General features: G+C 38.2%; 2 protein-coding genes across 4 annotated transcripts in view; one reads left to right on the top strand and one right to left on the bottom strand.

Moving 5' to 3' along the window:
* The window catches only part of LOC106876704 (DNA helicase MCM8), a 62,331-nt gene that overhangs the window by 29,457 nt on the left and 20,631 nt on the right, over positions 1-12,243 (top strand). For both annotated transcript variants that reach the window (XM_014925367.3, XM_014925366.3), the window contains exons 16-21: positions 828-896; positions 2,556-2,633; positions 7,289-7,426; positions 8,092-8,135; positions 8,819-8,905; positions 11,271-11,334. In XM_014925367.3, coding sequence (XP_014780853.1) covers positions 828-896; positions 2,556-2,633; positions 7,289-7,426; positions 8,092-8,135; positions 8,819-8,905; positions 11,271-11,334 — 480 coding nt within the window. The remainder of the gene's footprint in view (positions 1-827; positions 897-2,555; positions 2,634-7,288; positions 7,427-8,091; positions 8,136-8,818; positions 8,906-11,270; positions 11,335-12,243) is intronic.
* Positions 906-6,233, bottom strand: LOC106876705 (uncharacterized). 2 transcript variants are annotated; one of them, XM_089360336.1, is made up of 2 exons: positions 5,424-5,809; positions 906-1,048 (listed from the first exon to the last, which is right to left on the bottom strand). In XM_089360336.1, the coding sequence occupies exons 1-2, from the start codon at positions 5,665-5,667 to the stop codon at positions 1,026-1,028; spliced, it is 267 nt and encodes an 88-aa protein (XP_089216462.1). In that variant the 5' UTR covers positions 5,668-5,809; the 3' UTR covers positions 906-1,025. The 2 variants fall into 2 exon arrangements, with proteins under 2 accessions (XP_089216462.1, XP_014780855.1); XM_014925369.3 differs by lacking the exon at positions 906-1,048 and having other exon boundaries at positions 2,870-6,233.

Genomic DNA, 12,243 nt, shown 5'->3' with positions numbered 1-12,243 from the left:
TAAGAAACGTTAGTAGGCCGGGCGAAATGCTTAGTGGTATTTCGTCTGTCTTTATGTTCTGAGTTCAAATTCCGACGAGGTCGATAAAGTATGTACCAGTTACGCACTGGAGTTGATATAATTGACTTAATCCCTTCATCTGTCCTTGTTTGTTCCCTCTATGTTTATCCCCTTGTGGGCAATAAAGAAATAAGAAACGTTAGTAGGCCGGGCGAAATGCTTAGTGGTATTTCATCTGTCTTTATGTTCTGAGTTCAAATTCCGCTGAGGTCGACTTTGCCTTTCATCCTTTCGGGGGTCAATAAATCAAGTACCAGTTGCATACTGGGGTCGATCTAATCGATTAGCCCCCTCCCCAAAAATTTCAGGCCTTGTGCCTAGAGCAGAAAAGAATAATATACAACTAGACAAATTTTGCTATAGTCAATCCAGTCTCACCATGAAAAAATGTGTATAACTGTGTGTGTAACTTTATGTGGCATGTGTATTTGTTTTTTATTTTGTTTTTGCTTATACATATATATATATAAGTGGAGACGCGTGGCTAAGTGGTTAGGGTGTCAGCACGATGATTATAAGATTGTGGTTTCGATTCCTGGACCGGGTGATGTGTTGTGGTCTTGAGCAAAACACTTCATTTCACGTTGCTCCAGTTCACTCAGCTGGCAAAAATGAGTAACGCTGCAATGGACTGGCGTCCCATCCAGCTGGGGAACACATACGCCATAGAAACCAGGAAACCGGGCCCAAGAGCCTGGCTAGGCTTTAAAAAAAGGGCACATTTATATATATATATATATATCAAATAAAAATTTTTGTTCTTACAGGATTGTGTTGCCATCCGTGGAGATCCGCATATTTTGATGGTCGGAGATCCAGGTTTGGGGAAAAGTCAGGTAAATTAAAATTTTCTTTATACAACGGGTTGCAGGCATAGTTTCTATGGTTAAGAAATTTGCTTAGCAGCCACATGGTTTTAGGTTCAGTCCCACTGCAAAGCACCCCTTAAGCAAGTGTCTTCTACTTTAACCCTGAGCCAACCAATGTCCTGTGAGTTAAGTAATCAAAAAAAAAAAAAAGCAGCATTAATTCCAGAGAAATTATTGAGATGAATTCTTGGATTTGGGAAAACAGAAACTGACAGAAGCCCACTTCTGTGCATACATGTATGTTCATGTTTCCTTGTCTTGGCTTCTCACAGTATTGTAAAAGCAAGTGTCACCATCATATAAGCACTATCCTTCATTTCCGATCTGCTGTGAAAACATCTGGCCACGAGGAGATATTACCTTGCTTAGAAACAGGTGATGGTTGGTGACAGGAAGGACATCCAGCTGTAGAAATCTGCCTCAACAAATTCCATCTGACCCATGCAAGCTTGGAAAAGAGGATATTGAAACACTTTAGTGTTTAAACTGGCCATATCTGGCCCAGATATTCTACATGTTTTATATTCAAACTGGCCATATCTAGCCTCTTACACCTAACCTACAGTGACATTCTAAAAATAAACAATCATATCATTGACACCTCAAAGCTATGAGATAATGCATGATTAATTCAAAACAATTTGATTGAAAAAGTATTACATTTAACAGGGTAATCTGAACACTAAAGGGTTAAACCAACCATATCTAACCATTCCCCCTGTTTTCTGTTCATACTGGCCAGTTCTGGCCTCTCATACTTACCCTACAGTGTCATTCTAAAAATAAACAATCAAATCATTGAAATCTCAAAGCTACAAGGTAACGCATGATTAATTCAAAACAATTTGATTGAAAAAGTATTACATTTAACAGGGTAATCTGAACACTAAAGGGTTAAACCAACCATATCTAACCATTCCCTGTTTTCTGTTCATACTGGCCAGTTCTGGCCTCTCATACTTACCCTATAGTGTCATTCTAAAAATAAACAATTAAATCATTGAAATCTCAAAGCTACAAGGTAACGCATGATTAATTCAAAACAATTTGAATAAATAAACGTTACATTTGACTGTGTTAACAGCATGCTAAAGTGTTAAGTTGATGTTGGAAACAGCTTTTAAGTGAGGATATATAAACTTAAAATTTTCTCAACTCAACCTGCAAAGATAAACAAATTTTCAGCATAGACAAACTCCCTTGGACTTCAAATATAAGTTTGAAGAGACTAAGGACAGAGCCAGGGAGGCAAACATGTCTGAATTAATATAACTTATACATGTCGTAGAGATCGTTGCCAGTGCCCCTGGATTGGCTCTTGTGCGGGTGGCACATAAAATACACCATTTTGAGCGTGGCCGTTGCCAGTACCGCCTGACTGGCCTTCGTGCGGGTGACACATAAAAGCACCCGCTACAATCTCTGAGTGGTTGGCGTTAGGAAGGGCATCCAGCTGTAGAAACTCTGCCAAATCAGATTGGAGCCTGGTGTAGCCATCTGGTTTCACCAGTCCTCAGTCAAATCGTCCAACCCATGCTAGTATGGAAAGCGGACGTTAAACGATGATGATGATGATTGAGATGTTACTGTATACGTGATATTATTTTGCAACATTTTGTGTTACAGATGCTGCAAGCTGTGAGTAACGTAGCCCCACGAAGTGTATATGTCTGTGGAAATTCAACCACTGTGTCAGGTTTAACTGTAAGTTTTGGGCTTGTTTTGTTTTTATGTTTTAATAGTTTTGGGTTTTTTTCTTCTCTATCTGCTTTTTAGAATAGGTGCACAGTATCCCTGTGTGCTGTAAGTGGTGACTAAAAGTGTTAGAGTCAAGAAGACATCCAATTGTAAAATGCTACCTCAAAATCTTGTCCAACCCATACCAACATGGAAAAGCAGATGAAAAAAAAAAAAGTCAATGATGATTGCTAAAATGAAAATATGTTATAAATATTTATTGGTGTAAATATAATTATTTAAGAAAATATATGAACAGTAATTTTTTTTTAGGAAATGCAATCTTGCATAATTTAAACAAATGTAACTTAAAAATTCAATATTTCAGACTTATGTAAAAGGTTAAAATATTTTGAACCATTCTAGCAGATCCCTGAGCTGGGTTTAAAGTTTAATGTCAACATCTGCAATAATGTATTTCATAATGTGAAATGTTTTTGTGATGAGTTGAAAGTTTTATCAAATATTTAAAAATAAACAAATACAATTAAAATGCTGAATATTTAAAGTTCTGTGACAGCTTTTTTTAATTTTATGATCACCAAATGGTATATCCCAGTTTGTTCTCAGACCTCAGTATGTTCTTTGGCTGTTCAGTACTAGCCTTTGATTTGGTTGATGAAGTAGAAGAAAAGTCATCGGAATACTCCACCTCCTGGTCTCCACTTGTATGCCACCAGATATTCTCATCACTCGGTTTATAAGAACTCACAGACTCTGTATTAATTGATTCTCTATTCAACATTGGTAAAACTCTTTTAGAACTCCTATCAGTTGGAAACAAAATTTGAGATATTTTACTATCCACACTCATATTATCATGATCCTCTGTTGAACTTTTCATTTTTTCTAACTTTGAAAAAGACTCAGTTATTTTTTGGGGAACAAATTCTTCGTCTGTTATATCTGCCTCTGAGGAAATGGTATCAATAGTTGATGTTTCTTCTCTATCAGATTTATATATTGAATCATGGCTCACTGAGTTAACATCAGTGTCTGTTACCTCTCTCATTTGCAATTTATAGTCTTCTATTTGAGAATGTTTGCTAGCCTCAACTTCATTTTGAATATTTGGAATTTCTTCAGCACTGCCAGAATCAGGTTCTTCATGATTTTCACTGACATTATCAGCAACGTTGGAACTACGTTCCTCATCATTTTTATTGATGCTGCCAGCAGTTGAAACCGAAGCCTGAGAGATTTTAACAGATTTTTTCTCGTCTATACTTAATGAAGTGATAATGGATTCTTCCTTCAAACTCTCCTGATCTTTTCCCAAATGTACAACTTGTTCTTCTTCAATTATAATTTTATCTTCTTTTATTGTAACAGTTTCATGTGTTTTAAAAGATTTTTCATCTGGTGTTTCCACTTCTGCCTCTGGTGTCCTAGATGTATCGACTAATTGTTTTTCTTCCACTACAGCTCTTGTGTCACTCACATTCTTCATGACATTAACAAATCTTGCTTTCTGACCAATTCTACTAGCTTCCTTCTTGGCAGACTCCTCTTTTTGGGAGCGAATTTTTTCTAGCCTCAAAGTATAGGTTCTTGTTAATCCATATTGCAATAAAGATTTTGTACTTGTAATCCGAGGCGTCGTCCGGATCCAGTCTCTGCATGTGGCACTACTCCCTTGTTTTAACATTGCTTTCTTCATCTTCTCAGCCAGAGTATCTTTCTTGCTAGTTTGAGTCCCTTCTGACAAGTAATTCTTGCAAGGAACCTGTTCTTTGATGCTACAACAAATTTGACTGGTTAATGAAGGAATATCTACAGAGCTAAGTTCTTTAAGAATACCAGTTAATAAAGGAAACTTACTTTCAAAAGTGTATTCATCACTTGTATTATTTTGCACAAAGGGCAAAGGCAAAGAACTGCCAGAGTTTGTAGGTTGGTGTTCCTGAAAGTCACTTTGTATGTCTTCATTGAAAATATCTGACTCTCCATCAGCTCTGTTCATGTAAAGCTGATTTAGTTCTTCATGTGATGGCACAGGAATATGGAATGATGGTTTTCCATCATTATGATAAAACATAGGTGGTGGGTGATAATGCTCAAAGAATGTGTTTTCATTTGCACTTTCCTTAATACGTTCTAAAATCTTCTCTGAGTCTTCAGTATTTTCTATGTTCTTTTGTGTTTTATTTGAATTTTCATTATTTTCTATGTTATTCTGTGTTAAATTCTCTTTTTCTGAAGGTTCACATAAATATATACTGACTTCCTTCTCTGCTGTTATATTAGACTGCACCTCTTCGTCTTGGATAGTTGCTTCTCGGCCACTCACTGGTTTATCACTATCAACTGTTGAGGAAGAATATTGCTGGCCTGGGTCTCGATTCTCTGTCTGAATTTCTACTGATTTCTTTGCATCCACTTTATTCTCACGATCGTTCTCATTTGTAGAACTATAGACAGTATCTGCTGTATCCTTGGGTTCCTTCTCTGTAATGTGGGTCAAAAGGGTTGATCCCAAACACAAAAGGCGGTACCCAACAGTCATATAACCAATTTCTTTCCCCATTAGACTGTAAATTCGCAACAGTCCTTTATTTGCAAACACTTTGGGGACATTAAACCTATCCTCATCAAATTCTGAACAAACTCGTTTCACTGCCGTATCCAAAGGAAGGGATACACTACCCAACAATTTAGGAGTATCTGGGAAACTATCTAACACTAACAAATACAGAGGGACATTGCATAAGTGGTGTGTAAGGTTCTCCGGAGACATTTTAAACAGACAAGACTTACCACGTTTGAAAACGAATGTGTCTTCAAGGTCCTTAAGACAATCAAACTGGCTTGGTATCGGCCACAAGGGGTCCGCTGTAAGAGTCTTCCTCATTTTGTCAGCAGACTTAGCGTCAATGAGATTTATTGTAAGAACGGGGAAATCTAGCAACTTACAGACAATACTAGGAATCCGACATGTCACTCCCGGCACATACAATTTTTCTATAACAACTTCCAATGAAAACAGTGCCAATGTCTCCATTTTCGGCACCTTTCTGTTCGAAACCCTTTAAACATTACTATTCAATTATTTTCTAGCAATTTTAGAAAGCTAATATTTTATACACATGCAAAAGAAAAGGCTAAAATGTTCGAAACATTATTATTAGAAGTTCGTTCTTTCGAGAGAGGGGAAGGGACTTAGTGACTTATAATAGTAATAATAGTCGTGTTATTATATTTGCCATCATCGTCAGCTTCTATATATCCAAAGTAGTAAAGGTGTGGAGACGATCTTATTGCTACAGCGGCTGTGGTAGATGCGCGGAGTAACAGGTGAGGCACAAAGACCCAAGTTGCACAGCAACCAAGTAAACAACAGAACCGTTTAATATGAAATTATTTCCCTTCAGAAGTCAATAGTCTTAATTCCTTTTTACGATTCCTATGGCTTGATTACTCCTTTGTTTTGTAGCTTTTTTTCCCCTGGGTGCTGTGAGAGCTTGTCTTGCATTAATACAGTTGTTACTCGATAAAAAACCTTATTTACAACTCGAGTAAAAGTTAGAAGACAATAATCCACAAGCGGTGGAGGGAAACTGGCGGCGGGGATTTAAAGAGGAGTAACTTGTAGTGAATTGGAGTTATTTCCCTTTAAATTTTAAGTTGAACGTGATCTTCATCACAGTTTTAACGTCTTCTTTTCCATGTTCGCATGAATCGGGTGTGAAATTTGTTGAGACAGATTTTCTACGGCCAGATGCCCTTCCTGTCGCCAATTCTTACCTAGTTCCAAGGAAGGCAATATTTCTCCATAATCAAGCATCTTCACGGAAAATTGGAAACCAGACAGGGCTTACATGACCGTGATATGAAGTCAAGGCAAAAAGATAGTAACACATACAGATATACATATATATATATATATATATATATATATATATATATATATATATGTGTGTGTGTGTGTACGACCGGCTTTTTTGCGGTTTTCGTCTGCGAAATCCAATCACAAAGCTTCGGTTGGCCTGGGCTATAGTAGAAGATATCCAAGGTACATCACTGTGGAATTGAACTGAGAATTATGTGGTTGGGAAGCAAACTTCTTACCTCTCAGCCACACCTACCCCTACGAAAAAATTTCTTGAATAAATAAAACTTCTCTTTTAATTGGAGAAAGAAAACAAAACTATAGCAGCAGATGTTTGCAAATCTCTTTTACATTTCAAGTGACAAGATAATTGATTTTTAAAATTCGGTACTTGATAAAATTTTTAGAGGAGGGGGACAAGGAGATTACAATAGCCCTCAGTACATGACTTTATTTTATCGATTCCCATAAGTATGAAAAGCAAATTTGATTTTGGCACCTCTGCTGGACCTTGGCATAAAAATTATTTCGCCCTTTCAGGTAACCCTACCACCATTACTCTGTGGAGAGGACCATTATCATTTTCCGCTCTTTTTCCCTTTTCTTGTCTTTTCCTGTCTTTCAAGGCTTTGGTCGGCCTGAGGCTATAGTAGAAGACACTTGCCCAAGGTGCCACACAGTGGGACTGAACTTAGGACCATGTGGTTGGTAAGCAAGCTACTTACCACATAGCCATTCCTGCACCTAAATATCATTAAATGAATAATTATTTTTCAAATGTATTTTTATTCAGGTAACTCTCTGCAAAGAAACGGGTTCAAACGACCATGCATTAGAAGCTGGAGCCCTTGTTCTTGCTGATCAAGGATGTTGCTGTATTGATGAATTTGACAAAATGAAGCATCAGCACCAAGCTCTGTTGGAAGCTATGGTAAGATTTAATTTAAATGTTTTTAATGTAATCTGAAATTTAACTAACTCAGAGACATTGGGTTAATTTAGAATAAAACTTAGATTAAGAACTTTGCAAAAATACTTTTATGACAAGTCTATTTGTTTAATTGCAAAGTTACTGGACATAAAAGGACATGGTATATACAAGAACACATAGATGTATGCATAGACACATACACACAAACACACACTCATATACTCTACCTGTATAGACATAGGTATGGTTGTGTAACTAAGAAGTTCACTTCTCAAGTATGTGATTTTGGGTTCGATCCCACTGCATGACACTCAAGGGACATGAATTTGCTAAATGGAAACTGAAAGAAGCCCCTTGTGTGTGTGTCCTTGTTTTTATATCATATGATAGTTATAAATGAGCTTCACACTCATATAAAACAGAATCTCTCATTTCCAGTCTTCTGTGCACACATGTCCAGCCATCAGGAAATAACGTCTCACTTCAAGACAAGTGAATGTTGGCGATAGGATGAGCATCTGGCTGTAGAGAACCTGCCTCAAAGAATTCCATCTGATCCATACAAACATGGCAAAGTGGATGTTAAAATCATGATGATGATGATGATATACTGACACACAGAATACTGTATCTTAAAAAGCTTCTTTTTTTCTTTCTCTTTCCAGGAACAACAGAGTATTAGTATTGCAAAAGCAGGTATTGTTTGCAGGTAACAAAGATCTCATTTTTTATCAATTACACTCTATTGTCTCTCAGAATGATAAAATGGTCAAAATGTGCAACTTCTAACTGCAGAATTTGAACCTATGTCCTAACTTACACAAGTCCACTATCATAACCAATTTTTCACTATATACTACTACTACTACTACTACCATTACTAAAGACACTGGTATGGCCGTATGGTTAAGAAGTTTGCTTCTTAGCCACATCGTTTCAGATTCAGTTCCTAGGGCAAGTGTCTTCTACTATAGCCCCTGGCTGCTGAAAGCCTTGTAAGTGGATTTAGTAGGCAGGAACTGAGAAAAGCATCTCTCTCTCTCTCTCTCTCTCTCCGTCCGTCCGTCCCTCCCCCCCTCTCTCTCTGTGGAAGAATGAAGGGAAATGTCAGGACCAGGAGTGAGGGCAGAAGGGCGACATCAGGGCTGGAAGCTATGGAGGAAGTCATGTCAAGTTGAGAAACAAGGTTTTTGATCTGTCTCTTTTTTTCTTTGGATACCCAGGGTGATTGGTGGTGTGAAGTGAATTCAGTGAGAGAGTAGAATCTAGCCAGAACTTGGGGTAGGGGTTCAAGGACTCCACTCCACTCCACCCCAACCCCAACAACTCAAACTCTGATTACATCACTTCAACTATTTATGTTTAAATTTTTGTGCTTCAATTATTTTGTAGCTTGCCTGCCAGAGCTTCCATAATTGCAGCTGCTAATCCTATCGGAGGACATTACTCAAAAGCTAGGACAGTCTCAGAGAATCTCAAGTAAGTCTCTTATTGTTAGTTCTTTGTTGTGACCTTGTGCCAGGCACATGCTGTCAGTAATTACTCAGTGACTGAGTTGAAGGCAGATTTATTTCTGCCTTTATAACATGTATAGAAAACGGTGTTGTAGGAGGGCATGCAGCATGTGTACTACAGCAGTACTATGTGTATCTTAAATACTGAGATTAAAAAGTAGGGGTAATTATGCCTACGTAATCTACAAAAAGATAAAATATTTTGCATTTTATGCATAGCAATCAAAGTGTTATGTCTCAAAGCTCCTGCTATCTAGCACCTTCGGATGATCTCTACTCAACCGCTACACAACTTCTACTCAACTGCTACTCAACACCCTACCACGGCCAGACTACCGCTATTTATATATCTTGGGAGATCCTACTTCTTCGTCTGGGGGCGTCGGCACAACACAAAGTAACCTTCATAATTTTATTGAATTAGGTACATGTTTTGCCATAAAAGGAAAATGTTGCTAAAAGCACCCACTACACTCTCGGAGTGGTTGGCGTTAGGAAGGGCATCCAGCTGTAGAAACTCTGCCAAATCAGATTGGAGCCTGGTGTAGCCATCTGGTTTCACCAGTCCTCAGTCAAATCGTCCAACTCATGCTAGCACGGAAAGCGGACGTTAAACGATGATGATGATGATAATGATGATGATGATGATGATCTATTTTATTCAAGGTAGGCACTGCCTACCCTGCCTACCTAGGTGGCATATCTCTGCCTTGTGCCCTTGTCAGAATTACTTTTACTCAAGTTCAACATCAAAACTTGGTGTCTCGTTATATGTGTTTTCTCTCTTTTCCTTCCTGTGCCATGCATGTTTTACAGACACCAGTGATCATGGAGTTCCACACCAAAAATCTGAAGATAAACGGTTTTCTTGGGAAAGATACTGAAGTCGTTTTCCATTGCCTTCTGCCAGTTTATTTACAATATATACTACTAGTCCCCTATTCTCCCAAGCTTGCTCTTGAGGCACAGGGTCTATTTTATCCCTTAAGCAGGGAGACTGACTCACATAACATGAGGGCATGTCCACACACAAGTAGGTCTGTGTAACACATGTCTAGGAGCCTGCCATCCTCTGAGTCCACTATTTCTTAGCTACAGGACCATCTTCCAGTGTTTGACCTATAACTGAAGCCACTGGCAAGTACTACCACCCTGGGCCAGAATGAACCCAGGAGTAGTAGTGACTGAGAGACAACTCAATATCATCCAAAACTCACAAAATCCTGAGATGGAATCTAATTATCAGGTGCAGTGTAACCCTTCAGCGTTTAAACTAGTCGTATCTGATTTAAATATTCCGTCTGTTTTATGTCTGAACTGACCAGATTCAGCCTCTCACACCTACCCTACAATGTCATTCTAAAAATAAACAATCATGTCATCGAAATCTTGAAGGTGTGAGATACTTAGTTGTACCTGCAGTGACATTTACCCAGGGTGGGTTGAACCAGCTATGAAAAACAAGTCCACCACATCCTTCATGAATGCTGACCACATTTGACAGTCGGCTGCAGTGAATACCTACTCCTGATTCCACTGCCAAAAACCATAGACACAAGAGCCCTATTGTGCTTCCACAGCCACCTTTACCATCACCAGCCACATCTTCAGTTGTTCTCCAGCTCATTTGTGCCAGTCTGGGTGGGGAGTCACATTGACCACTTTGCAAATGAATTCCCCCCAGAGGCTGACAGAGAGTGTGGCCAAGCCACCTTAGACATCTTGTGAGTGGAGCTTGTTGCAGAGAGTTGATGCAGCAGCAGCAGTCATATTTGGGTGGGGAGACAAAATGAAGTCCAATAGGTGAACATGCAGAATTCAACGTAGGCAGTAGTGGTGGTCGAAGACTTCGAGTTTCCAGAAATCTTCAGCTCAACTGACCACAATTTGCACCCATGCGGAATGATGGTCCAGATGAATGCTTGGAAAATATGCACTTTGGTAGGAACTCTGATCTCTGATATGAGAATGATGCAGGTATGAGATAACGCATGGTAAATTCAAAACAATAGGAATAAATTAGCAGAGTAACCTGAATGCTACAGGGTTAGTATCTTACCCAGGACAATATGTTCCCTCCCTCTCTTTCGGAGAGGCACAAGCACATACACAGACATATACACACACGGCAGTAACTTCTGCCTACAAAATTCAATCATAAAGCTTCGGTCGGCCCGGGGTTATAACAGAAGACACTTGCCCAAAATGCCACGCAGTGGGACTGAAACCCCAAACCATGTAACTGGGAAGCAAGTTTCCTAACCACGCAGCCATGCCCATGCCTACTATGTGTTAACAAATTTATATCTAATAATTATTTTCCTCTTCAGGATGGGAAATGCATTGCTGTCAAGATTTGATTTGGTCTTTATCCTGTTGGACAAACCTGATGAGGTAAGTCAAATCACAGCCTGCAAACATTTCTTCATAATTCTTTAAAACAATTTTTGATATTTTGCTTTTATTTCCCTTTGTTAATGTGCAAACATTAATTTTCCTTTTCTGGAGGAGAATTTTCAATATCACACATATTAACACATCACATTGTTGATGTGTTGCTATGACACAAACACATCTTTGATTGTAATGTTTTGGTATGATGTACACATACTAACACACCTGGATGTAATATGTCGGTGTGAGATACACATACTAACATATCTCTAGTTTTAATGTGTTGATATAACACACACGTCACACATTAACACATCTCTCATTGTAATATGTAGTATGTTTGTATTACATACATATGCCTAACACATCTCTAGTTGAAATAATATGGCATGAATGTGTCATTGATATATATGGTCTTGTGTGTATCTTATCTATATAATGGGATTTTTTGTTGTTGTTATTACAGATCTGTGTTGCATAATTCAAGGTTTCTCTTCACTTAACCTCCTCATTGAAGTTATAGTTCTGTGCCAAATTTAGAAATATATATACATATGTGTTGTTTCCACATGTCTGTATGTGTAGTTAGATAGATAGACAAATAGACAGACAGACGTGTGTGTGTTGTGGTTAAGATTCCTGACTTTCACCCAGCTGGCTTATATTCAATTCCTAGCATGAGGATAGTTATAATGGCAGTGCTCCAACATGGCCATAACCCCTGGTTAAAACCAGTAAAAGCCAATATATATATATACATATATATATATATATATATATATATCCAATACAAGGAAACAAGCTCTTCTTATAGGGATGGAAACAACTTTCACTGGTTAACTGGTTTAACACCCAATAATAGTAGAAAGAATTTTCTGCAATACAAATGGGTATTGTATACAATATACA

The sequence above is a fragment of the Octopus bimaculoides genome, chromosome 11 (assembly GCF_046866305.1).
Source record: "Octopus bimaculoides isolate indiv1 chromosome 11, ASM4686630v1, whole genome shotgun sequence".
Lineage (NCBI taxonomy): Eukaryota > Metazoa > Mollusca > Cephalopoda > Octopoda > Octopodidae > Octopus > Octopus bimaculoides.
This window is presented reverse-complemented; position numbering and strand designations above follow the sequence as displayed.